The sequence below is a fragment of the Ornithorhynchus anatinus genome, chromosome X1, assembly GCF_004115215.2.
Source record: "Ornithorhynchus anatinus isolate Pmale09 chromosome X1, mOrnAna1.pri.v4, whole genome shotgun sequence".
NCBI classification, from domain to species: Eukaryota; Metazoa; Chordata; class Mammalia; order Monotremata; family Ornithorhynchidae; genus Ornithorhynchus; species Ornithorhynchus anatinus.
In genome coordinates this window covers 105,778,046-105,805,534 of record NC_041749.1, presented here as the reverse complement: position 1 = coordinate 105,805,534, position 27,489 = coordinate 105,778,046, and the positions used below count along the sequence as shown (strand labels likewise).

At 49.8% G+C, this 27,489-nt stretch overlaps 1 protein-coding gene across 1 annotated transcript in view; it reads left to right on the top strand.

Moving 5' to 3' along the window:
- TMPRSS9 (transmembrane serine protease 9) overlaps positions 1-27,489 on the top strand; it is a 44,579-nt gene that overhangs the window by 5,110 nt on the left and 11,980 nt on the right. The window contains exons 5-13 of the mRNA XM_029052131.2: positions 1,529-1,570; positions 5,772-5,885; positions 12,648-12,819; positions 14,654-14,928; positions 16,450-16,586; positions 19,253-19,574; positions 21,478-21,649; positions 23,113-23,384; positions 24,240-24,376. Of these exons, the coding sequence (XP_028907964.1) occupies positions 1,529-1,570; positions 5,772-5,885; positions 12,648-12,819; positions 14,654-14,928; positions 16,450-16,586; positions 19,253-19,574; positions 21,478-21,649; positions 23,113-23,384; positions 24,240-24,376 (1,643 nt within the window). The remainder of the gene's footprint in view (positions 1-1,528; positions 1,571-5,771; positions 5,886-12,647; positions 12,820-14,653; positions 14,929-16,449; positions 16,587-19,252; positions 19,575-21,477; positions 21,650-23,112; positions 23,385-24,239; positions 24,377-27,489) is intronic.

The window sequence follows — 27,489 nt, the reverse complement described above, 5'->3', positions numbered from 1 at the left end:
GCCTCCAGTGGAAAGGCACCTGAGCCAGCAACCTTAACAGCCATGGGGCAGGGGGCTGTGGGGAAAGAAACCAGAAGCAACTAACCGCCTATCACTGGGGGGGGGATAAAAAAAAAAGAAATCACTAGTGGAATTTTATTCCAGTCACTGAACAGCTCCCCAGATGACCCAAGGGCTTACATGTCAGAGGGACATACTCACAAGCCATCGCTAGCAAAAGTCCCAGAAATCTCCTTGTCGCTGCCAGCCGTTGATCGGGTAAGCCATTTTTTCTTCTTGATTTGTCCTGCCTTCCTCCCACCGTCCTTTAAACTTGTGTCCCCAGTCTGGTAACTTTGCGGGAGACCTCCGCACACCTTTGCCCACCTCCACCGTTTCCCTAAAGCAAACCCTGTGTTGGCCCCCGCCGTCCTGATCCCGTTCCAGTCCTCATCGTCCCAGCGCCCCAAAGTCACGAGGATGATAGTGGGAGGGTGGGGTGGAGAGGAGTGGCGGCTGTCTCTGTGCCAGCCACATTGGTCCCGTCCTCTCCGCTCTGGAGTTTTGGAGTCCTGGGATGGCAAACACAGGAATGAGTGCAACAGGGCCTGGGGCTAAGTAGGCCGGACCCTCAAAATGAAAGCAAAGCCAGGGCAGGGTAGGCTTGGGGGGTTCTGGGGCAGGATGGGTGGAATCTCCACAAAGCTGTGGGAATGAGACACAAGTATAAAAGATGACAGAGAGTGAAGACAGGGGGCAGGAGGAGGGTGGGAGGAGAAGCAGCATAGCCTATTGGCTAGAGCACAGGCCTGGGAGCCCAAAGGACCAGGGTTCTAATCCCAGCTCCACCACTTGCCTGCTGTGTGACTTGGGGCAAGTCACTTAACTTCTCTGGGCTCAGTTATCTGTAATATGGGGATTAAGACTGGGACCCCCCCATGTGGGACGTGAACTGTGTCCAACCCGATTAGCTTGTATCTATCTATCCCAGCGCTTAGACCAGTGCCTGACACAGAGTAAGCACTTAACAAGTACTATCGACATTATTATTAATAATAAAGAAAAAGGAAATGGCTAAAAATGGCTTATTTCCTCAACAGCAGCCTTTTCTGGACACCTGCCACATGCAGAGCACTAGGGGCTTAGAAACATCCAATAGAAGTAAAAGACACTGTCCCTGCCCTTGGTTAGATTACAGTCTGATACCTGATGGACAGCTGTCAGCGGCAGAGATTTCCAGGGCTTTGGCCAGTGGCAGGGAGTGAGTATGTTCTTCTGACGTGTCTACCAAGTCTGTTGTGTTGTACTCTCCCAAGCGCTTAGTCCAGTGCTCTGCACACAGTAAGCGCGCAATCAACCATTGATTGATTCTGACAAGGTCACACCCAAGGTAGCCTGAGGCTCTTTAGAGGGCTTCTGATGACTGCCCCTTATGAAAGGAACTTAAGGGGCCTTTTGACTGAGGAGGGTAGCATCCTCTTTGTATTTGTATAGTCTAAGAATCTCTCAGACCTCTCACTTGTGGACTTCTCCTTTTTTGTCATTACAGGGTCCAAGGAGGTGTCTTTTGCTGAAATCGCTTTTAAGTCAGGTATGTTCCCTTGATTCAGGAATGTGTCTTCTGCCCCGGAGCCAGCTTGAGCTTGTCCTTGAACACTGCCCAATTCCCCTCCCAGATAAGCGGAGGGAATTCCAAGGCTTACTGGAATTCCTGGTACAAGAGAAGGGCTCCTTGTTCTGCAGGGAGGGAGGGAGCAATGGACATCAGCAGTAATGTGGTATTTGGCCTTCAATGCTTGAATTCATTAGGCAGTTGTAGATAATAATTGTGGTATTTGTTAAGCGCTTACTAAGTGTCAAGCACTGTTTTAAGCTCTAGGGTAGCATTGTGGTGGAGAAAGATTTATTTGCTGTCAAGTAAGGACCTGTGTTTCAGGAAGCTCCCAAATGACAGGAAGCTCAAATTCTGAAATCACATTTCTTCCGGGAGGCTTTCCCTGATTAATCTCTCATTATTCCACCGTTTCCCTCGCGTCTACCATTTCATCACTTCCTTGTCACCTAAGCACTTGGGTGTTCATCCCCTACCCCCTGTTTATGTACATATCCTTAAACTCTGTTGCTTACCCTACCTGCAATTTATTATTATAATGTCACAAGCCCCCAGCTTTGACCAACCAGGACTTTCCTAGACCTCAGGGCCATGTAGTGGAGTCAGACCACACCACTGACCACCAAGGTAAAGTGGAAAGTTTTTTACTTAGCCTTACTAACGTGCAAGGGAGTGACACATACCCACTGTCATTCACTCACTCCACTCCACCTGGACCCCAGTCTGCTGGTCAGAGGAGCCCTTCTGCCCATCCCACGGCAGAAGGTTGGGAGAAGTTCCTGGCGACACGGACCGCTGATGCTGCAAGCCTCCTCCCTATGCAGCTTCCCCCAGACGCTGCTTCCTCACTGCTTCCAAGTGCTGCTACCTTCTGCTGCTTTCGAGTGCTGCCCTCTCCTCGTGCTTCTGCTTCCTTCCTGCTTCTCCTCTGCGTGCTTCCTAAATTCTTGAATCTGCATGCTCCGGTGCTGCTTCCTCTTGATTCAAACCGACCCACCGCCTTCTGTCTGCCTTAGACGTCACAGCTGGGGCCCTAGGTGGCAGGTGTTGGTCCAGGCCCGTTTCTGGGTAGAGCAGGGATACAAGGCCATGCCTCCCTCCATGTTCAGCCCCCACAGGCTGACAACCATCTGTCCTCAAGTAGAGCCCGTCAGTGCCTTCGCGAGTCTCTTCCCTGTTGTTGTTTGCGGGATCACAGTCACTAGAGAAGCAGCGTGGCTCAGTGGAAAGAGGTCTGGGCTTGGGAGTCAGAGGTCGTGGGTTCTCATCCCGGCTCTGCCGCTGGTCAGCTGTGTGACTTTGGGCAGGTCACTTCACTTCTCTGGGCCTCAGTTCCCTCATCTGTAAAATGGGGATGAAGATTGTGAGCCCCAGGTGGGACAACCTGATCACCTTGTATCCCCCCCAGCGCTTAGAACAGTGCTTTGCACATAGTAAGCGCTTAACAAATACCAACATTAGTAAGGCAGCTAGTTGTGGGCTCACCCCAAATAATAATAATAAAGTGCTTACTGTGTGCCAAGCACTGTTCTAAGCGCTTGGGTAGATACAAGTTAATCAGGTTGGACACCGGCCCTAACCCACATTGGGCTCACACTCTTAATCCCCATTTTTTACAGGGGAGGTAACTGAGGCACAGAGAAGGGAAGCGACTTGCCCAAGGTCTCACAGAACGACCTGGGTTCTAATCCTGACTCCGCCACATGTCTGACTCCCAGGGCAGTGCTCTATCCACTAAGCCACGCTCACTGCCTTTCCCACTAAACTGTAAGGTCCTTGAGGACACGGTATACATTCTCTCTCTCATGTTTAGTACAGTGTAAGTGCTCAGTAAATACTATTGATTGATTCTCTCTCATACACCCCAGTTTTATCCCCAAAATGCCCTTTGTCTCCTCCAGAGTCCCCGTGTCCCGAGGAAGGCTCTCTCACAGCTGTGTAGTCTCTGAATACAGCACAAGCCTCAGTGGATTCAACTGCCTGTTGTCTCCACCTGGGGAAAAAAAACAGTCCTGGACCTTTCTCCAGAGGGTGATAGATTGGCCTCCCTGACCATCTCCAGGAGGTGATTGGACTATCAGCTCCTGACGCACCCCACCCAGCTCCTACTTGATCCTGCTTCTCCATGGCTCCAGGCACACCCTTCCCCCTGCCCCCAGTGCTCTGGTTTGGGAGTTAACAGGGGCTGTGCTGGGTGCTATTAGCTGGCAAATGTGAACATTGTCTTCTGAAACAAAGGGCAATCTGCTTACCCAAGACAGACAGACACCCACACAAATTCATCCTCAGTCTGAACAGCCTACATCTATCAATCACATATGGAGTGCTAACTGCGCAGAGTGCTGTATTAATTACTTGGGAGAGCATAATAGAGTAAGTAGACATGATACCTGTCCTCAAGGTGCTTACAATCTAGCAGGAAAGAAAGACATATCAATCAATGGTATTTATTGAGTGTTTACTATATGCAGAGCACCGTACTAAGCATCTGAAGGAGTACAGTAATAATAATCATGGTATTTGTTAAGCACTTACTATGTGCCATGCACTGTTCTAAGCGCTGGGGGGAACCCAAGGTAATCAGGTTGTCCCACCGTCTTAATCCCCATTTGCAGATGAGGGAACTGAGGCAGAGAGAAGTGACTTGCCCAGAGTCACACAGTTGACAAGTGGCGGAACCGGGATTAGAACCCACGACTCCTAAGACCGTGCTCTTTGCACCGAGCCAAGCTGCCTCTGAGCCATGCTACCAGTAGACAGGTTCCCTGCCTTCAAGAAGTTTACCATGTACCCACAGGGAGAAGCAACATAGTTTAAAGATATGTGCCTATTTGCTACAGGGGGGTGGGGGTGAGTACGTGAGTGCTTAGGTGACACCGAAGTACTGGAATGGTAGGAAACAGAATTGGGGAATGAGAGAGAAATCAAGGAAGGCCTCCTGGAAGAGATGGGATTTTAGGAGGACTTTAAAGATGGGAAGAGCTTTGGTCGGCCAGATCTGATGGGGGAGAGAGTTCCAGGCAAGAGGAAGGGCGTGAGCAAGAAGATGACAGCAAGTGACGAGAAGGAGGCACAGTGAGTAGTTCGGCTCGAGAGGCGCGAAGTGTGTGGGCTGGGGTGATGTAAGAGAGGCGCCAGGATAAATACTGGGGAGAGAGCTGATTGAGGCCCTTAAAGCCAGCGATTAGAAGTTTCTGCCCGAGGCAGAGAAGAATGGACAAACATTGAACAATTTTGAGGAGAAAGGTGACAGGCACAAAACATGTTTTCAAGAAATTATCTGGGCAGCAGAGTGTGGACTGGAGAGAGGAGAGACGGAGGGAGGAAGGTCAGCAAGGAGGTGAGTAGTCCAAGTGTTTGGAACAGGGTGGCGGCAGTTCGGAAGGAGAGGAAGGGGTGGATTCTGGAGCCGTGAAGACAGAATCGACGTGATTTGGCGGCTGAATATGTGGGTTGAAAGAGAGAGGAGTCAAGGATAACGCCACAACTGCGGGCTTGTGAGATGGGGAGGATAGCGTGTTGTGAGCGGTGATGGGGAAAGTTGGGAGGAGAAAATTTGGGAGGGAAGATGAGAATCTCAGGACGTCTATCCTCCTCACTGCTTATTGAGTGCCTCTCGGGAGCAGAGCACTGTACTAGGTAATTTGGGAACCTGCCGTAGAAGTAAAAACATGGTTCCTGCCTTGGAGGCGCTTACCAGTTAGGACACGTGTTGCTCATTATGAATCCAGTGGTCCGGAACAGGTGAGATCAGTGCTGTTCAGAAGCTCTTGGGTCTCCTCAGAGGCCTGGGGTGAGCAAGGTTGGGAGATCATTTTGAAGAGCTGTGGGGGCCCGAAACCCCTCGGAGTTGGCACCTGGGAAAGGCTCTAAGTCTCAAATATGTTACCGATGTCAGTTCTTCGTTCTCCCAGCAAATAAATGCATTCATTCATCCATTCAATCGTATTTATTGAGCACTTACCTTGTGCAGATCACTGTACTAAGAGCTTGGGAGAGTACAGTGCAACGATAAGCAGACACATTTCCTGCCCACAGATAAATGATATCGGGAAGCTGGGCGGGGTGTTGTAGGTCACCGGGGTTCTGGATGATGGAAGGGCCTAGTGTTTTGGGGGCAAATCAATCCTGGGAATCTCTGACCTCAGATGGTAATTGTGTCCTTCCTTCATCCCCCCAGGAGCCTGCCCGGGGAGCGTGTTTACCTGCAAGAGCAGCCAGTGTGTGATCAAAGTGAACCCTGAGTGTGATGGCCACGCCGACTGCTCCGATGGCTCTGATGAGGATCTCTGTGGTAGGTCTGTCTAGCTGCCCCCTACCCCAGAATACTTTACTCTTTCCGAATGAACTTTGGTATTTACGAAGTGATTACTATGTGCCAAGAACTGTACTAAGAGCTGGGGCAGATAGAAGATCATCAGGTCAGGCACAGTCCCCGTCCAAAATGCTCACAGTCTACGTGTGACTGGGGTAAAATGTACCCCATTTTAGAGATGAGGTAACTGAGTCAGTCAAGGCAGTGGTATTTATTGATCACTCACTGTGTGCAGAGAAGCAGCGTGGCTCAGTGGAAAGAACACGGGCTTGGGAGTCAGAGGTCATGGGTTCTAATCCCACCTCTGCCACTTATCAGCTGTCTGACCTTGGGCAAGCCATTAACTTCTCTGTGCCTCAGTTGCCTCATCTGTAAAATGGGGATTAAGACTGTGAGCCCCATGTGATGACCTTGTACCCCCCCAGGGCTTAGAACAGTGCTTGGCACATAGTAAGCGCTTAACAAATGCCATCCCGGCTCTGCCACTTGTCAGCTGTGTGACTGTGGGCAGGTCACTTAATTTCTCTGTGCCTCAGTTACCTCATCTGTAAAATGGGGATTAACCGTGAGCCTCACGTGGGACAACCTGATTACCCTCTATCTACCCCAGGGCTTAGAACAGTGCTCTGCACATAGTAAGCGCTTAAATACCAACATTATTATTATTATCATTATTATTATTATTACTGTACTAAGCGCTTGGGAAACTACAGCATGACAATAAACAGACACATTCCCTGCCCACACTGAGGCACAGAGAAGTGAAGCGACTGCTCAAGATCACATAGCAGGCAAGTGACAGAGCCGGGATCAGAACCCAGGTCCTCTGCCTCCCAGGCCTGGGCTCTTTCCACTAGGTCACGCTGCTTTCCACTGCTTCTGAACAGGAGATACCGGTCAGCTTCTGTTCTGTATCTACCCTAGGGAGCGGGAAATCTGTCTCAACTATGGGGTAGGAACAACTGGCTCTAAATAATTCAGCTCAGGTCAGTTGTATTTATTGAGTGCTTACTGTGTGCAGAGCACTGAGCTAAGTGGTTGAGAGAGCACAATACAACAGTATACAGACATTCCCTGACTGCAACGAGCTTACAGTCTAGAGGGAGAGACAAACATTAATATTCATGTCTTTAATAAGGTCCTTGCTATCCTATCCTATTAGGTGTCTAGCCTCCTTCTCTCCCCCATCTCCTCCAGCACACACACACGGTTGGAGACGGGTTGATATAAAGCTGGGAGGCTTGGAACTTCAGGAAAACCTAAAACAATGGCAAAAGAAAAAAACCCACCCTCCCAGTTTTATATACCCATTGAAATAATACCTGTCTTGAACAATAATGAATCTCAGATTCAAGCATCAATCAATAAATTGTATTTATTGAGAGCTTATTGTGTGCAGGGCACTGTACTAAGCACTTTGGAGATTACAATATAACAGAGTCCCATTATGTTTTCATTAGGTGTTTTGGGTGGGGCCCCATTGGGAAATTAGGGAGCGTTCTTCCAATAAAACATGTCTGTCCAAACAGACCGTGATGCAGAGTGGGAAGGAATGGTTTGCCAAGGTTCAAAGGGTATAGTGTATTTTTTCTTTACCGTGGGTCTTGGAGAATGTCACTCCTGCATTACAGAACTAACTAGTTCCATTAGCTCCCGGGAATAGGAAAGCCTGGAGTTTAGCTTCAGAAACAACCAGTTCTGGTGAAAAACTGAAATTAGCACGCATTTCTCTTAGTGAACTGGAAATCCTCCCTTACCCAGAGGAGAGGGAAACCACCCAGGCACGAAAGGCAATCCAACAAACCTCAGCAGAGACCGATTTGTCCCTTAAACTGGCAGTGGGGAAAAGGAAGAAATTGCTGGGCTTCTAAACTGCATGGACATTTTACTTACCGCACTTCACTGAAATGGTTGAGAAGTCATTTCCTTTAGAGAAGAATCCTCCTCCTCCTCCTGCTCCTTCCCCCTCACTAAACGTCCACCTTATTTATTATAGAGAAACCTTTGCATCTGTGAAGCTGTTTCCCTCTACTTATTGCCATTGTTCTTGTCTGTCCATCTCCCCCGATTAGACTGTAAGCCCGTTAAACGGCAGGGACTGTCTCTATCTGTTGCCGACTTGTTCATTCCAAGCGCTTAGTACAGTGCTCTGCACATAGTAAGCGCTCAATAAATACTATTGAATGAATGAACACAACAGCCCAGCGGAAATCACTTTCTAATGAAGTGATTTCCGCTCGGGATTCTGCTTTTGAAGATTGGCCGTGTAGTTAGGACTGCGTCTTATTCTCAACTGTGTATTTTCTTTCCCCCCGGCATTCTGTAAAGAGCTTTGCAGATAGTAGGCTCATCTTGCTCATTCGATCCACACATTCAATCTGATATGCAATACTGTCGGTTCTACCTTAAAAACATCAGCCCTCTCTTCTCCGTCCAAACCGCTACTGAGTTGACCCAACACTTGTCCTGCTTTGGCTGCCTCTCCGTCAGCCTCCTCGCTGACCTCCCTGCATCCTGTCTCTCTTTACTCCAGTCCGTACTTCATTCTGTTGCCTGGATCACTTTTCTAAAAAAAACAGTCAGTCCACATCTCACCTCCAGTAGTTGGCCGTCCACCTCTGCATCAACCATCGGCTTTAAAGCACTCAATCACCTTTCCCCCTCCTACTGCATGGACATTTTCCCTGATTTCCCTGATTTTCTACTACAACCCAGCCCATTCACTTCTCTCCTCTAATGCCAACCTACTCACTGTACCTAGAACTCACCTATCTCACCGCTGACCCCCCGCCCATGTGCTCTTTCTGGCCTGGAATTCTCTCCCCCTGGATATCTGACAGACCATCACTCTCCCCACCTTTAAAGCATTATTAAAAACACATCTCTTCCAAGAGGCCTTCCCTGACTAAGCCCTCGTTTCCTCTTTTCACACTCCCTTCTGCATCACCCTTCATTCACCCCTCAGCCACACAGCCTTTATGCACATATCTGTAATTAAAAAATTTATGTTATGTCTGCATCTCCCTCTAGATTGTAAGCTCCTTGTGGTCAGGGAATGTGTCTGCCAACTCTGTTGCATTGTTTTCTCCCAAACACTTAGTACAGTGCTCTGCACATTCGAAACCCAGCTCTGCCACTTGACAGCTGTGTGACTGTGGACAAGTCACTTCACTTCTCTGTGCCTCAGTTACCTCATCTGTAAAATGGGGATTAAGACTGTGAGCCTCACGTGGGACAACCTGATTACCCTGTATCTACCCCAGCGCTTAGAACAGTGCTCTGCACATAATAAGCGCTTAACAAATACCAACATTATTATTATTATTAAATAGCACTTACTTGAGAGGCAGCATGGCTCAGTGGAAAGAGCCCGGGCTTGGGAGTCAGAGGTCGTGGGTTCTAATCCCGGCTCCTCCACTTGTCTGCTGTGTGACCTCGGGTAAGTCACTTAACTTCTCTGTGTCTCAGTTACCTCATCTGTAAAATGGGGATTTAAAAACCCCACAAAACTGTGAGCCCCACGTGGGACAACCTGTTTACCTTGTGTCTACCCGGCGCTTAGAATAGTGCTTGGCACAGAGTAAGTGCTTAACAAATACCAAAATTATTATTAAATAACACTGATTGATTAGTAGGCACTTAATAAATTCTACTGTTTAAGCATTCCCCTTTTCTGTTCTGAAAATGCTCTCGCTGCTGCTAATGCCGTTGACAAGTCAGAAGGTCATGGGTTCTAAACTCGGCTCTGTCACTCGTCTGCTGCGTGGCCTTGGGCAAGTCATTTAACTTCTCTGTGCCTCAGTTACTTCATCTGTAAAATGGGGATTGAAACTGTAAGCCCCATGTGGGACAGGGACTGGGTCCAACCCGATTTGTTTGTATCCAGCCCAGCACTTAGTAAGCACTTAACAGTGACCAGAATTATTATCATTATCTGCCCTCCCCTAATCCCACTCCAGTCCGGACATTGCACCCCACTTTACAGCCCCAGAGAAGCAGCGTGATCTTGTGGAAAGAGTATTCATTCATTCATTCAATAGTATTTATTGAGCGCTTACTATGTGCACCGTATTAAGCGCTTGGAATGAACAAGTCGGCAACAGATAGAGACGGTCCCTGCCGTTTGACGGGCTTACTGTCTAATCGGGGGAGACGGACAGACAAGAACAATGGCAATAAATAGAGTCAAGGGGAAGAACATCTCGTAAAAACAATGGCAACTAAATAGAATCGAGGCGATGTACATTTCATTAACAAAATAAATAGGGTAATGAAAATATATACAGTTGAGCGGACGAGTACAGTGCTGAGGGGATGGGAAGGGAGAGGGGGAGGAGCAGAGGGAGATGAGGGGAAAAGAGGGTTAAGCTGCGGAGAGGTGAAGGGGGGGCAGTGGAGTAGAGGGAGAAGGGGAGCTGAGTCTGGGAAGGCCTCTTGGAGGAGATGAGTTTTAAGTAGGGTTTTGAAGAGGGGAAGAGAATCAGTTTGGCGGAGGTGAGGAGGGAGGGCCCAAGGAATCAGAGGACCTGCGTTCTAATGCCGGCTCCACTGCTTGCCTGCTACGTGACCCGGGGTAAATCACTCAACTTCTCTGTGTCCCAGTTTCCTCATATGTAAAATGGGAATTAAATCCCACTCCTTCCTACTTAAGCTGTGAGTTCCGTGTGGAACGGGGCTGTGTCCAACCTGATTATCTTGTATCTACCCTACTGCTTAGCAGAGTGCTTGGCACGTAGTAAGTACTTAATGAGTACCATCGTCATTATTACTGTTATCATTATCATTAGGCAGGAATTGCAAGCTTGGGGAAGAGGCCACTGGCAGTGGCAGCAAGAACACTCATTTAAAGAATAGTTTGCAGAATAGAAAAGCCGTGATAATTATTGTAGCGTTTGTGTCAAGCCAAGCACGACACTAAGCGCTGGGGTAGATACAACACAATCTGTGGCGCTTACAGTCTAAGCCCCAGAGGAGAGTGAGAAAAGGTACCTTACCCCTCCATTTCACAGAGGAGGAAATGGAGACCCAGAGAAGTGAAGTGACTCAACCAAGGTCACGCAGCAGGCAAGTGGTGGAACTGGGATTCGAACCCAGGTCTCCTGACTCTCAGTCCTGGGCTCTTTCCACTAGGCCATGAGGTCTTTCATGCGGCCAAGGCAGGGATGACCACAGTGAAGAGGAGCATGGGGAGGCACAGGAGGGTAGGCAGGAAAACAGCACGCGGGGAACCAGAGAGGGGAGGAGATGTGGAGCCGATAGGGCTACTCACACCTCCTCAAGAAAGAGGTTATGTAACATATACTTCATCAGGCAACTCATGGCAAGGGACGAGATGCTATTAAGAAGTATACACAGTAACTAGTGAAGGGAATTCCTTAATTTATATCGCTGTCTGTCTCCCGTCTCTAGACTGTGAGCTTGTTGTGGGCAGAGATTGTCTCTCTTTATTTCTGTATTGTACTTTCCCAGGCTCTTAGTAACACTGTTGTGCACATAGTAAGCACTCAATAAATATGATTGAGTTGAATGATTGGGGATGTTGGGGGCAGTTGCCACCTCCCCCAAACTGCCCAAGGATTTCTGAGAGGGCTGCCCCGTGCCCTTTTTGGACCAAACGCCCAGCCTTATCTCCCTACAGGTCTCTGATGAGAACCGAGGGCCTTAGAGTGGGGATGAGAAGACCCCAGATTGGGTCTTTCTGGTCTGCGGGCTTTGGAAGCCTGCCCCCGACCTCCCAGGCCCTGTCCCTCTTGCTCTCCCTGTGACCACCTCCTTGATGACTGTCAATTTCCATGCTGTCCCCTCACAGCTCTGTGTCTTTCCAGATCGAAAAGTCCTAACTCCCGTCAGAGCTGCTCCATCCCCCGATCAGCTGGGTGTCCCTTCTCCAGCTCTGTTGTGTCCTTTGTAAAATGCGGTGGCAAGAATTGCGAGTGTTGACTCAGTTCTGCCGTAGCGTGAGTTTTCAACCACGTGCTTCGGCCAGAACACCGGGAAGGTTTTAGGGAACATTCAACTGACAGCGCGTTACACCGTGGTGTCGGAAGAAACTGTTTTTTGCACAGGTGTGTGGCAGAGAACCAATGAGTACTGCCGCACAAGTTTTCCTAAACACGGGGTTTTGCAAGCGCTCAACTCTAGCGTTCTAGGAGAGCTGGGTGGAGCATGGTTTTTTAGAGTGCCAGAATCAGTCAGTGGTATTTTTGAGCACTTAATGTGCAAAACACTGTACTGATCGCTTGGCAGAACTCTGCCTTCTTTGGTTTTCGGGCCCCTATCTGGTGATATTTTAGTTCTAGGATCAGGGCACTTGGACTACCCAGAGCTAATCCCTAGGATTGGGTGCCCCAAGATTACTGCTTTGGTTCTGGATCTTTATCTTTTTAAAAAAAATCGTATTTGTGAAGCACTTCCTATGTGCCCGGAACTGTTCTAAGTACTGGGGTAGGTACAAGCTAATCAGATTGGATGGACACAGTCCCTGTCCCACCTGGGGCTCACAGTCTTAATCCCCATTTTACAGATGAGGTAACTGAGACACAGAGACGTTAAGTGGCTTGCCCAAGGTCACACAGCAGACCAGTGTTGACCTGGAGTTCCCAGCAGCCTTTCCCTTCCTCATTTATTTATTTATTTAATTCCAATCATGGCAGTATAGAAGTTTCATTACCAGAAGTTGGCAGACTAGCCGGCTCTTTCCTCAAGAGTAGCTTGGGTGCAAAGCTTTGTCTTCTCTTTCAGACTGTGGAGTCCGACCCGCCGTGCAGATATCCAACAGGATCGTGGGGGGTGTTGACGCCTCTAAGGGTGAGTTTCCTTGGCAGGTCAGCCTCCGGGAAAACAATGAGCACTTCTGTGGAGCTGCGATCCTCAATGAAAAATGGCTGGTGTCTGCAGCTCACTGTTTCAACGAGTAAGTTCCCCCCGCCCCCGCCAGTGACCCTACCCCCCAGTGTCTCGGTGCTGGGAGGGAGTGTGACCCAGTGGCAAGATCACAGTGGCCGACTCTGCCGCTGCCCTCATGCAGGCTCACGGGGAAATCCCTGAACTTCTCTTTGTCGTAGTTTCCACAGTACAATGGGAAGCGTATACCCGCCAATCCCTACCTCCCAAGGATAATTGATATGAAAGGACTTGGAGAAATAAAAAGTGCTTTTACAGGTCAAAGGTATGATTATGTTCCCCGTCTAGCCTCCCACCCTCTTGTGTTTGGGACGGTCTAGTTCAGAAAGTGGATACAGTCATTTTGGCAGTGGCAGCAGGCCTCACTGCTAAGGTGCATCTCGCTGAGATCTCTGACAAGGAGAGAACTCAGGAGAGCTCGAAAGAGGTGTCGGCTTCAGGGGAGCAATGGGGACCGGTGTCTCTGACCCCAGATTTCCAGCTGTGGGGGTAAAAGTGTTCTTTTCACCAAAAACAGGGGAGACAAAGCTGTTGTTTTCATGTGGCATGATAGATACAAACACACACACACACACACACACAAAAGCACACACTTCTTTCTCCCATTTTATTCTAAATTCAAGGGCAGAGACTGTTTAGTACCAGATGTTCCTCAACACCTAGAACAGTGCTCGGCATACAGTAGGTGCGGAGTCCAGGCTGTTGGTGATAATGATAACGGAGCTCTCCTTTGCCTCTGCTGGGTGATAAATTCATTCATTCATTCAATAGTATTTATTGAGCGCTTACTATGTGCAGAGCACTGTACTAAGCTCTTGGAATGTACAATTCGGCAATACATAGAGACAATTCCTGCCCATTGACGGGCTTACAGTCTAGTCGGGGGAGACAGACGGATAAAAACAATAGCAATAAATAGAATCAAGGGGGTGTACACCTCATTAACAAAATAAATAGGGTAATAAAGATATATACAAATGAGCAAATGAGCACAGTGCTGAGGGGAGGGGAAGGGAGAGGGGGAGGAGCAGAGGGAAAGGGGGGTAAGGAGGCTTAGCTGAGGGGAGGTGAAGGGGGGGCAGAGAGGGAGCAGAGGGAAAAGGGGAAGCTCAGTCTGAGAAGGCCTCTTGGAGGAGGTGAGCTCTCAGTAGGGCTTTGAAGAGGGGAAGAGAGTTTGGCGGAGGTGAGGAGGGAGGGCATTCCAGGACAGCGGGAGGACGTGGGCCAGGGGTCGAGGCGGGATAGGCGAGAACGGGGGGCGGTGAGGAGGTGAACGGCAGGGGAGCAGAGCATGAAGGGTGAGCGGTAAAAGAGAGAAGGGAGGAGAGGTAGGAGGGGGCAAGGTGATGGAGAGCCTTGAAGCCTAGAGTGAGAAGTTTTTGTTTCGTGCGGAGGTTGATAAATGTCTCCAAAAATGGGCAGGATGAAAAAAAACTTGGCACAAAAGTAAATGCTAACCAAATACCTGGGACTTGCCCCAGGTCCCTTTAATGGGCTCTTGTTTTTACCCATCTCCCTTTCACTCCTCGTTTCTTGTGGGTCTGCAGATTAGAGGGGCCCATACAGGTGGAGACCGAGGCACCATTTTCCCCTGAGGTGGTCCAGGACAGTGGGCAGAGAATCCCCGTGGTTTGGGATTGGCTCCACAACATTTCTGTACATATATGTAATTTATATTAATGTCTGTCTCCCCCCGTAAGCTCACTGTGGGCAGGGAATGTGTCCGTTTATTGTTATGTGGTACTCTTCCAAACATTTAGTACAGTGCTCTGCACACGGTGAGCACTCAATAAATCCGCTTGACTGAGTGAACGAATGAATGAAGTTGTGGTTGGCTCCTCCAGGTTCCAGGACCCGACCGCCTGGATGGCTTTTGCTGGGACAACATCCCTCAGTGGCTCCGATGGGGGCACTGTGAAGGTGGGCATATCTCAGATCGTCAAGCACCCCTTCTACAACATGGACACAGCCGACTTTGACGTGGCCGTGCTGGAACTGCGTCACCCCCTGCCCTTCAACAAACGCATCCAGCCAGTGTGCCTTCCTGCAGCCACCCACATCTTCCCCGCGAGCAAGAGGTGCCTCATCTCGGGCTGGGGCTACCTCAAGGAGGATTTCTGTAAGTATGGCTGGGGTGACCGTGCGGGACGCTCGGCCAGCCCACGCCCAGGGTTCTGGTCTCCAGGACCTCCATTTAGCAGGCGTCACGGCAAAAGTACTCTCCGAGAAGCCAAACCAAGTTGAGAGGGAGCGGCTAATCTTTCCCTAAGAGTATGGAAAGATCCCCTTTCCCTTTTCCTTTCCCCACTCTGCAGGTGCCTCTTCCTCTCCCCTCTATCCTCCCCCATCCCCTCTTCTGGGGCTCCAGCAGGGAAGGAGAGAGGAATCTGGTTCAGTATCCCCCTCCCCCCCGACACCGCCACCCACCCCCATTTTTGCTGTCCAATGGCACGGCCTGTTCGGCTCAGCCTCGACGTAGGGCAGAACCTGGGGTAAGAGGGGCGGCTCTGGGGCAGAGTTGTGGAGCAGGGCCACCAACGCCAGCTCAATAAGAATAATAATAATAATGATGATGGTATTTGTTAATCAATTACTATGTGCCCAGCTGCAGCCCCCTCTAGACTGTAAACTCGTGGTAGGCAGGGAATGTGTTTTTTATATTGTACTCTCCCAAGTGCTTAGTACGATGCTCTGCACACAGAAAGAAGCATCGTGGCCTACTGGCAAGAGCCCAGGCTTGGGGGTCAGGGGACATGGGTTCTAATCCCGGCTCTACTACTCGTCTGCTCTGTGACCTTGGGCAAGTCGCTTAACTTCTCTGAGCCTTAGTTACCTCATCTGTATAATGGGGAATAAGACTGTGAGCCCCATGTGGGACAACCTGATCACCTTGTATCTACTCCAGCGCTTAGAACAGTGCTTGGCACATAGTAAGCGCTTAACAAATACAATCATTATTATTATTATTATTATTATAAATACGATTGACTGACTGGCTGATCTTCTAGTTGAATCCAGCCACAGAACCAGCCCCCGGGCACAGGATGCCCCCCTCTCCCCTCCCCCACCTGCCCCAGTGCTACTGGTCGACGAAATGTTTACACTATTTAAGGGACTTTTTGGGGGAAAACAGGTGTAGGTATCAAATGGTAGAATCAGTTTGGTTTGGTGGCCAGCCAGCCTAGAGACATCACCACTGTTGAGTGAATAATTACCTTGGTCTCTGTCTTCCTGGGACCTTGGGGTAGAGAGCTGCCAATGGGTGGGATACTAGCTAAGAGGCCCTGGGTGAAGTTTGATTTGTTTTGTTTCATGGTATTTGTTAAGCCTTTATTCTGTGCCAGGCACTGTAGTAAGCACTGGGGTAGATTCAAGATAATCAAGTTGGACACAGTCCCTCTCTCACATAAGCCTCACAGTCTTAACCCCCATTTTATCGATGAGGTAACTGAGGCCCAGAGAAGTTAAGTGACTTGCCCCAGGTCCCACAGCAGACAAGCGGCGAAGCCGGAATTAGAACCCAGGTCCTCTGTCTCCCAGGCCCGTGCTCTTTCCGCTAGGCCATGCTGCTTCTCGCTGGTTGCAGCCAGTATCCTCCCTGAGGACTAGAAAATATTTCTCTCTCCCCTTTCTTCATCAGTGGTGAAACCAGAGATCCTGCAGAAGGCAACAGTTGAATTGCTGGATCAGGCATTGTGCTCCAGTCTCTATAGCAACACAGTCACCGACAGAATGATGTGCGCTGGCTACCTGGATGGGAAAATTGACTCTTGTCAGGTGAGACCCGCCAACAGGAACAAAGAGCAAGCAGTGTAGGGTTTCTTTTCACCCCAGAAGCAGAACTCTGAGGGTTCCTGGGCTAATTAAGCCAAACAGGGAGATTGCAGGTTGTTTCCTTAAACGATCCAACGGGGAGGGGATTTCCTGCTGGCTCAAGCCACTTTTGAAATGACCCTCTTTATATGACCCTATTGGGGTTGAAGGTGCCTTGGGGTTTCCCTAATCTCCTTAAGGGAAGAGACTTTGTTCTCTTTTATGTAATCCAAAATGCCTAAAGCGGAGTGCAAGGCCCCCCAGGGGCATTCATTAAATACTCTTGCAAACTGACAGTTGTTGGCTGAAGTTCAGGAATGTATAGTTGCTTCTGGGGAAAGGCTGAACCCCTGGTAATAATTATCCCGAGACCTTGAATTTGCAGAGGTCCCAAGCACTTTCACATCAATGATTTCCTTTTTATCCTCACAGCATCCAGTGAAATAGAGAGCGGTGGTGGTTTTTTTTTTAGAACCAGGTCTCCTGATTCCCAGACCTGTGCTCTTTCCGTCAGACCATACTGCCTCCGTGCTGCAGGGTCACAGAAAGGAAAACACTTTATGGCCTGTTTTAATTATTATGGTACTTGTTAAGCACTTACCAGATGGCAAACACTGTTCGAAGCCCTGGGGTGGATACAAGATAATCAGGTTGGATTGAATCCTCTTCCCTCCTACCTAACCTGATTAACTGGTATCTACCCCAGTGCTTCGAACAGTGCAGTGAGCCCTTAACAAAGTACCGTTATTATTAGTAGTAGCACTCTGTCCCTGTCCTATTTGGGGCTCACAGTTTAAGTAGGAGAGAATAGGATTTTACAGACGAGGTAACTAAGGCCCAGAGAAGTCAAGCTCCAAGTCTCAAGGTCACACAGCAGGCCAGTGGCAGAGTTGGGATTGGAACCCAGGTCCTCTGACTCCCAGGCCCGTGTTCTTTCCACTGAGCCACACCACTTTTTATTTTAAAAAGTAAATGGGAGAATCAATGCTAAAGTGTGATTCCGGGTATCTTGGAAAGGAATTTATGGGGGAAGACTCGGCTCTGAGTTCATCTACATCTGTCAAAAAGTATCGTTTGAGTATCCACATGGGATGAGGGAGGAGCATAGTACTCTCTAAAACCTATCGGGAGCTGATTGAGTTGGTCTTCAAGGGAAACAATCAAAAGTTGGGAAAGTACACTTAGGGTTAATAGACACGATCCCTGCTGTCAAGGAGCCTGCGGTTTAATGGGGGAGACAAGACACAGATGATCAATCCATCAGTGGTATTTATCAAGTGCTTACTGTGTGCAGACCTACTAAGCGCTTGGAAGAGTACAACACAACTGAGTTGGTAGACATGTTCCCTGCCCACAAGGAGCTTCCAGACTAGAGGGGAACCCGCAGTCTAGGTAATTACGGGCGGGGGAGGGATCGGAGTAGAAAAATCATAAGTGCGGTGGGGGTGGGTGAGTATCCGAGTACTTGGTGATGTGGAAGTGCTGAAATGGCAGGAGGGGGCTTCTGGGGGAAGGTAGGAGTGTGAGGTGAGAGATGAATGAGGGAAGGACCTTTGGAGGAGATGTGGTTTCAGAAAGGCCTTGAAGATGGGGAGAATGGCGGGGATGCAGGTGGGAAGGGGGAGGGGGGATCCTGGGTTGGAGGAAAGGTGTGAGCAAGGGGTCAGCGGTGGGAGAGACAAGAGTGAGCCACAGTGAGTCGATTGGCTTGAGAGGAGAATACTAAAAGACTTGGTCCTCTCTTTTTTTCTCTCTCTCCCTGCAATAGGGAGCCAGATCCAAATAACACAAGATTTGGAGGAAATTCTATTTTACTTTCAAGAAAGCAGCAAAAGAGGGAGGAAAAATATAAACCTGGGTGGGTGTCTTTCCACTCTGGTGGTTTGATCCTTAAGCAGCATTTGTGGAACAATTTTGGTGTGTGGAGGTCTATACTGGGCTTCCTACTACAGTATACAGAGCACTCTTGTAGATGGCTACTATGAGAGAAAACAGAAATAGACTGTTAAATAGGTAGCCCCTAGGTCTACCTGTATATTGAATTAAGTAAGCTGATAGGATACCAAGACCGGAAAGGTGGAGGGATTGATTAATCAAGGTCTCTTGGAGAGGTTGGCTTCCTAATCCCAGCTCTGCCACTTGCCTGCTGTGTCTTTTGGGCAAGTCCCTTCACTTTGCCACAGTGCAGAATGAGGATTAAATACCTGTACTCCCTCTCCGGTAGTCTGTGAGCCCCACGCGGGGCGGGGACCGTGTCCGACCTGATGAACTCGTGTCTACCCCGGCGCTTAATACGGTGCGTAGCACATAGAAAGCACTTAATAAATGCCCTGATTATTATCATTGGTATTAGGAAGTGTTATTTGAAGGTGGGGAGGGATTGATTGCCATGCTGGAGATGGAACATGACAGCTGGGTGGTAGACGGGTGATTCCCTTCATGCTCCTGAAATGCAAATGTCTTTAGGATGGACCGGAGACTTCTCCCCTAGCATCGCACTTGCAGGGGAGAAGGGAGTGGAATGTATTCCTGCTCCAGTCCCCACTCGGTAGAGTGGGATTTAATTCCGGACCCCAGGGCTGTCCTGCATGAACTGCTGTGAGCCGCTTCTTTCTGTGTTTGGCTCATAGGGTGATTCGGGAGGGCCCCTGGTGTGTGAGGAGTCTCTGGGCAAGTTCTTCCTCGCCGGCATCGTGAGCTGGGGGGTTGGCTGTGCGGAGGCTCAGCGGCCCGGGGTCTACGCCCGAGTGACCGAGCTCCGGAACTGGATCTCGGAGGCCATCTCGAGTCCCTCTACCACCAGGGCAGCCTCTGCTACTCGTGCCCTCTCCACCCCCAGTGGGGCCCGGGCCAGCACCCCAGAGAGCCCCACCGTCACCGGGACCACACTGCTTCCCGGCACGGGGCTGGGCGCCACCATCCTGCCTCGAGGCACCACATCCAGGCCACAAGGTAATACACTGTTGAGACCGGCCCATGCTGTGGGAGAGCATCACTCTGCTCGGGGCTGGGGCTTCCTCTTCCCTTTGTCTCACAGCAGGGAGCCCCCTCTTGCTTTCTCCATACCGCACCTAAACCAGCCCGAGTCGTTGGTTCCCCTCAGAGCTGTCCCAGAGTAGACCCAAACCTCAGGAAAGAGCCAGGAATCCTCTGGGTTTCTAGGGTTGAGTGGGGACAGCGGTGCTGTGGCCCCATTTGTATTGGGTGCGTACGGTGTGCGGGACACTGAACTGAGCACTTGGGAGAGCACAGTACAACAGGGCGGACAGACGCGTTCCCTGCCCGTAATGAGCTTACGGTTTAGGGTGGGGAGACAGACATTAATATGAACAAATAATTGATAATATATCACTTAGAGGTATATCTGTAAAGAAGTGCTGTGGGGGTCGAGGGTGGAGCGACTATCAAGTGCCCAAAGGTCACAGATCCAAGTGTGTAGGCGATGGCAAAAGGGAGAGGGAGCCAGGGAAAAGAGGGAAAGCCTCTTGGAAGAGATGTGACCTTAATAAGGCTTTGATGGTGGGGAAAGTGGTGTTCGCATTAGTGGTCCCTTGCTGGCGTTAGCTAGCAGGCAGCTTGTGACCTGGGGGAAGGGTGGTGACCGGGGTGGGAGATTTAAGAAACAGAAACTGGGTCGTGTGGGGACCTGTGAGAAGACTCACTGCTGGCTGTCTATCCTGGAGGTAGGTCATGGGTTCGAATCCCGGCTCTGCCTCTTGTCAGCTGTGTAACTGTAGGCAAGTCACTTGTCTGTACCTCAGTGACCTCATCTGTAAAATGGGGATGAAGACTGTGAGCCTCATGTGGGACAACCTGATTACCCTGTATCTACCCCAGCGCTTAGAACAGTGCTCTGCACATAGTAAGCGCTTAACAAATACCAACATTATTATTATCTATGCTTTTGGATGCTGTATGCTACCTGTATGTTCTTTCCCCGTGTTTAGTACAGTGCTTAATGAATACTATTCCTCCTCCCCCTCCCAGGTGTAGGGGATCTGATGTTTGCATAAGACTTTAGGAAGTAGGGCCGCGGACGTGGCCAACCGGTTATTGGCGGGGGGAACCACTGGGAAGCCCCCAGCAGGTGATGGGGCATAATAACCTATGGCCACAAGCAATGCCATGACTAGGTCAGGCCTGTGGTTCATCTAGCCCAAGATCCTGCCTCTGACAGAGGCCCCACCAGCCGTGGGGGAACCGGGGGGGTCGCTGCCCTCCTCGGTCCCATCAGCTGAATAAATGATATCCCTTAACGTTTCCTCTAGAAACCCATTATGGGCCACCCATCCATGCAGCTTGGACCAGGTGTTGTTTTCAATCTGTACAACTTCCTGTGGGAGTGAATTCCACATACTTACTGTTCCCCCACCCTCCCCCAGTACCCACCGAGCCCTGTTTTGAGGGAGGGAAATGTGCAGCAATCTGGAATCTGCCTCCCGCTCGTTTGGGTCTGAGCCAGAATGGCTTTAAGGGGGGCTGCTTGAAGGGATAAATGACTCCAGAACCTGCTCCTTAGGAAGCCATAACATAGCTCTAGCCCTCCCCGCTTCTCTACCCTTGGCGGTGTGAACTGCGGGGGTGTTGAAGGGGAGGACGTAGGAGGGGTCAAGCCACGAATCACCAGTGGCAGGGTTGGACTTCAACCCCGAAATGAGATGCTAAACTGGGACATCTTGAAGAGTTGCCGGGGACCCCCACTTTTCTGGAGGCAGAGAATTAGAGACACTGGCTTCTGGAGGTCCCCTCCGGCCTAACACTGGGCGGGAGGGGGGGAGGGGGGATGTCAAACGATTCGATGGTCCGGACCCTGACGGAGCAGTTGCTTTTGTGTTTCCCACCCCACCCCCCGCAGAATGTGGGGGGAGACCCGGGATGCTGAAACCCAGCAAGATCGTGGGCGGATTCGATGCGGCCAAGGGGGAGGTCCCGTGGCAGGTCAGCCTGAAGGAGGGATCGCGCCACTTCTGCGGAGCCACCGTGGTGGGGGAGCGATGGCTGGTTTCGGCCGCGCACTGCTTCAATCAGTAAGAACCCGCCTTGCCTGGGAGATGTCTCCTTTATTGTCCCCCACCCCACCTCACCCCAAACCACCTCACCTGTCAGTCGCTTTGGCTGGATTCAGGAGAAAAGAGTGCCTTGGGAGAACCCTGATGTATCGTGAGTGTCTTGGGCATCTGTCAGTCCAGCTGTGTTGCATCGGGGAGACCGGTGAGGGGCATGGCCCTTGGAATAATACGACATGGTAACATCCAAGACTGGGGGAGGCACAGAAAGTGGGAGGGGCGTGGGGGTTGGGGGGAGGGAGAGTCATTTTATTTATTTCTTTTTGGTCAAAATCCCATCCGTGCGATGGGAAACAAGTCTCTTGCAGGCAGGTGCCACTCCGAGTGGGTTCACAGCTGTGACACCCAAGTGGCAGTTTCCTAAAAATTCTCCAGGGTTTGTAGCACATCAAAAAGAATCGCCCCTCCATCTCCCCGATGGCGATCCAAGTCTTCTTTCCGCGGGAAATGAGGGTGCTAGAGAATGGCCATTCCCCCCGCCCCCCAAAAAGACAAGCAGCTGAAAGGTCTCTCCTCATTAAGGGTATGGATTTTTGGGGTGTGCCCTGACTTCTACCTCAGATCATTTTTTCTTTTAATAGGGGCAAGTGTTCCACTTAAAACCAGAATTTTTTAAATTATGTTGAATGTGGCAGAATTAGGACCGTTTCCTAAATCAACCTAAGTATTTGGGCAGGAGAAATGGAAGAAAAACAAATCTAGCACATTGGCATGATGAATGATCAGGATCTCCACAATCAACCACAGAATGGAGGTTCGTTTCGGAATGTGATATGTGGAAGGTTTGATCACTCTTCACTGGATCGTAAACATTGCATGGCCGGACTAGTTCCCTTTTCTCCCCTCGGTAAAGAGCCTGGAGATTCCTTGGGTAACTGGCACACGGGATCAATTCTGGCTCATTCTTCTTGCCCTCGCCTCAAAACCCAGATTTGGATATTGTTTCTGGTTCGGCTTGACGCTGGAGCCCGCTATGCTAAACCAAGCAAAGTGGCTTTAACGTGGCTGGGTGTGCCGTTGGGGAGTCGTGCTGTCAAAGGCTCAGTTGCCCACTGGCGAACGACTGAAACGTGTAATTACCGAAGGAACATTTGCTCTTACAGCTATCGTTGTATGGACGTAAAAATGCGAGCTAAAATGCAGAATTTTTTTGAAATGTAAACCCGATTTGACCCAGATCTTTAGAAAATAATAAAACCCCTTATTTAACCTCCCACTGATATATCCTTTTTTTTCTGCCCCCAAAATCCATGCCCTACTTATTCCGAGCAGCAACACACTTCACTGCATGCCGAAGTTTTGAGAAACCTGGTGGTGATCAAGCACCGAGCACGGTGCTTGGCCCCCGGTTAGCGCTCAATAAACGCCACTGATTGATCGACTGGTGGGTTGGGGAATGTCTGTCTGGGCTCCTGTCTCCGCAGCACAAAGGTGGAATATGTTCAAGCCTACGTGGGAACCACAACTCTCTCGGGGACGGATGGCAGTGCCGTGACGATCAACATCAAGAGACTAGTGCTCCACCCCTCCTACAATCCCATGATCCTGGACTTTGATGTGGCCGTGCTAGAATTAGCCAGACCTCTCCTCTTCAACAAGTATGTCCAGCCCGTCTGTCTCCCGCTGGCCATCCAGAAGTTCCCCGTAGGCCGGAAGTGTGTGATTTCTGGCTGGGGGAATGTCCACGAAGGCAACGGTGAGCTCCGGCCGGGGTTGGCAGAGATGCAGCCTCGGCCACCCACATTCAGACTTTTGACCCAACCAAGGGTGAGGGGCGGCAGGGGAAGAGGAAGGCTCTGGGACAGAGCTCTGAGGGGGCCTTGCAAGATGAGTTGGGAAGAGGAACTGGAGGGTCTTAAGCAGAATGGGACAGTAGGGTTGTGTCCCAGGATTCTCAGAATAGGATAAAGGAGATATGGCCACCAATTAAGTATTACCAGAACAATAGTCAACTCTTGCTTATCTGCCTTGTGAGCGTGGTTAGATGTAGCAGATTGAATTATTATTAAAATAAAAACCCCAAAACAAACACCAACAGCAAATCAGCCTTCCCTCTGATCTGCTCCCATATGACTGCATCACCAGGGTCCTCAACAGTGGTTTCTCGATTCCAGTGTGATCCAGGATCACCTTTCCCCTCTCCTTCCCTATCTCCAATTGTCAAGATGGGACCCGAGGGTCCCTCATTTGGTGTTTAACACTTGGCATTATTCATCCCGCTTCTCTTCCCCGTCCCTGCCGGTAATCACGAGTGTGTTTCTGCTCGCTTCCAGAGGGAAGCCAGCAGTGATGTAGAGGGGTTTGGTCCCTTGATGCCTGTCCTACCTTGGCTTCCTGCCTCCAAAATCCCATTTCTGGAACCTTGAAGGACAGGGAAATGGGTAGTGCCTTCCACAGGCGTGGAGGAGAATTAAGGGAGAAGATAGTTCCAGTTTTCTTAGGTCGGGTTTGAGTCGAGCTAGTCCTGCTTGCTAAAACGTGGGTACCGGACTTCTCTCCAGGCCCAGTGCCCCTCTCCGGAAACCGAGCTCCTCTTTGATTTCTCTTGCAGCCACCAAACCTGAGGTCCTGCAGAAAGCATCTGTGGGCATCATTGACCAGAAGACTTGCAGCGTCCTCTATAACTTCTCCCTCACAGACCGCATGATCTGTGCCGGTTTCCTGGAGGGGAAGGTCGATTCGTGTCAGGTGAGCATCCATCAGCCCCATTAGCACCATCACTGCCAGTGACTAAGCGTCTTCCGGGTGGCGGGAGACGGGCCTAAGAAGTATAAGCCGTGATCCCTGCTCTCGGGGAGCCTGGAATCCAGTGAGGGAAGACAGCAGACCTCAAAGGATGAAGATGTCATAGGTGCAAGAGCATGGGTTGATCTCAATAATAGATGTAGGAGGATAAATACATAAATCAATAACAAATAAAGCAGCAGCCCACCCCCAGTGGGATGAAATCCATCCTACATCCAGCTCTGGAACCAGAGAATCAAGTGAGGGGGAAAACCTGTCAGCCGTTCTCCCAGAGTTAAGATTTTGTCGACCCTGTATAAGCCTGGTGATTGATTCTAGCGACGGGAGAAAATCACCCTGTGGCAGTCACGTGGCTTAGTTAAACAGAGTCACCTAGGCTTGGCTGCGCTGCAATGCAGAAAATTCCCTATTTCCCAGGATCTGACAGAACACGAAGCATATCCTAAACCTTGGTCTGCTGACTGTGAAGGAGGAAGGAGTTCCGGGCAGGAGGGCACGAGCGAGAGGTTGGCGGTTGGAGAAACCGGAATGAGGCACAGGGTGGAGGTTAACTCGAAAGGAACAAAAAATGCCCGCTGGGGTGGAGTGGGAGAAGAGTGGAAAGATGAGAGGGAGGGAGTGGATTGAGTCCCTTAAAGCCAGTGGTCAGAAGCTTCTGTCTGATGCGACGGTGAATGGGTAACAATTGGAAGTTGTTGAATGGAGAGGTTTGTGCAGAACCAGGTTTTACCGAGATTGTGAGCAAACTCCCCTTCTACCTTGATACTGTTTGAGAAGCAACGTGACCCACTGGAAAGAGGCTGGACAGCAGGAGACCTGGTTTCTAATCCCAGTTCTGCCACTTGCCTGCAGGGTGACCTTGGGCAAATCACTTAACTTCCCTGCACCTCAATTTCCTCATCTGTGAAAATGGGAGTAAAATACCTGTTCTCCCTCCCCCTTACACTGTGAGTACCATGTGTAGACAGGGATTGTATCTGATCTTCTTACTGTCTTGACCCCAATGCTTAGTACAGTGCTTAAAAAGTACCACAAAAAAACCCACTAGGGTCCACTCCCTGCTCCCAGAAACACCATCAGATCTTGGTTATATTGATACAGTCCTCTCCTAGTTCTCTTATCTCTGGCTACTCTTCTCAGTCTCCTTTGCTGGCTCTCCTTCCACCTCTCACTCCCTAATTAAGGGTGTTTTTCAAAACTAAATTCCATGTTGGGCCCCCTTCTCTTCTCACACTCACTCCCTCAGGAAACCTATCCACTCCCAAGACCTTAACAATCACCTCTATGCAAATGATCCCCAAATAATAATAATAATAATGATGATGATGATGGTATTTGTTAAGTGCTTACTTCGTGCCAGGCACTGTTCTAAGCGCTGGGGTAGATAAAAGGTAATCAGGTTAGACACAGTCCCTGTCCCACATGGGGCTCACGGTCTTAATCGCCATTTTATAGATGAGGTAACTGAGGCCCAGAGAAGTAAAATGACTTGCCCAAGGTCACACAGCAGACAAGTGGTGGAGCTGGGATTAGAACCTTCCGGGCCCATGTTCTGTCCACCACACCATGCTGCTTCTCAAATCTACCTTGCAATCAATCGGTGGTATTTATTGAGCGCTTATTCTGTGCAGAGTACTGTACTAACTACTTGGGAGAATTATAAGAGAATTGGTAGACATGATCCCTGCCCTCAGGAGCTTAGCAGAGTAGACAGACAATGAAGCAGCAGGGCCTAGGGGAAAGAGCATGGGCCTGGGAGGCAGAACTGGATTCTAGTCCTGGCTTTGCCACGAGCTTGTTGTGCAACCTTGGGTAAGTCCCTTAACTCCTCTGTGACTCAGTTTCCTCATCTGTAAAAATGGGGATAAGATAGCCGTTCTCCCTGGCCCTTAGACTCTGAGCCTCATGCGGGGTGTTGACTCTGCTCAATCTGCTTATAATGGATGCCTAGTATAGTGCTTGGCATATAGTAAGCACGTAACGCATATCAATTCTGATTATTTCAGCGGAATAAATTACAGGGAGGGGGAAGCAACAGAGTTTAAAAATATGGAGATAGGTGTTACAGGGGAGGGGCCTATATTAGGATCACATCACAGGAGGGGACAGGCACCCCACAGAGAAGACCTATCTTCCCAGCCTCAGGATGGTGCCGGAGAGGGAATGCAAACCCTGGAGTTGTATAAATCAAAGGGTTTGAACCTAGATCTAATTCCATAAATCGGACCTGATACCCAGATACCCAGAAGGAGACAGCCCAGATTGTAAGAAAATCCACATAGTAAGCACTCAATAAGTACCACCGATTGAACCGTGTGCTACTTGCCCTCCTGGACGTTCATCCTCACCGCTAGTCTTTTACTCTGTTGAGGAGCGGTGTGGCCTGGTGGAAAGAGCGTGGGCTTGGGAGTCGGAGGATTTGGGTTCTGATCCCAGCGCTGCACACAGCAAGCACTCATGTACCACTGATTGATCTGCCACTAGTCTGCTGTGTGACCTTGGGCAAGTCTCTTAATTTATCTGGGCCTCACTTTCCTCATCTGTCAAATGGTGACCTGTTCTCCCTCCCCCTTAGACTCTGAGCCCCAAGTGGGACGTAGACTGTGTCCAACCTGATTAGCTTGTCTCCATCCCAGTGCTTAATACAATATTTAGCACACACTGGGCATTTAAATACCACAATTATTATATTATCATTTGCCCGCTAGTAACCCATTTATCGATGGGAGATATTTGAGGGTTTTTCGGTATTTATCGAGAGCACTTCTGAGCACTTGGAAGAGTTCAATAGTTAGCTGTCCCCGACCCCCACCCCTGTACTTTCTTTGCAATCTCACATTTCTTCTTGCCTCCAGGACACCCCTCTACAGCCCTCCTACTGTCACCTTAAATTCAGTAGGTCTAAAACAGAATTCCTCAACCACCACCCCCCACCAAGAAACTCTTGACCATTGGTTTTAAAGCAGTCCATCAGCTCTCTCTGACTTAGCCATTCTCCCCCAGCTCACACTCTTCATTCCTCTCCAGTTCCCTGCTCCCTACATCTCACATTCATC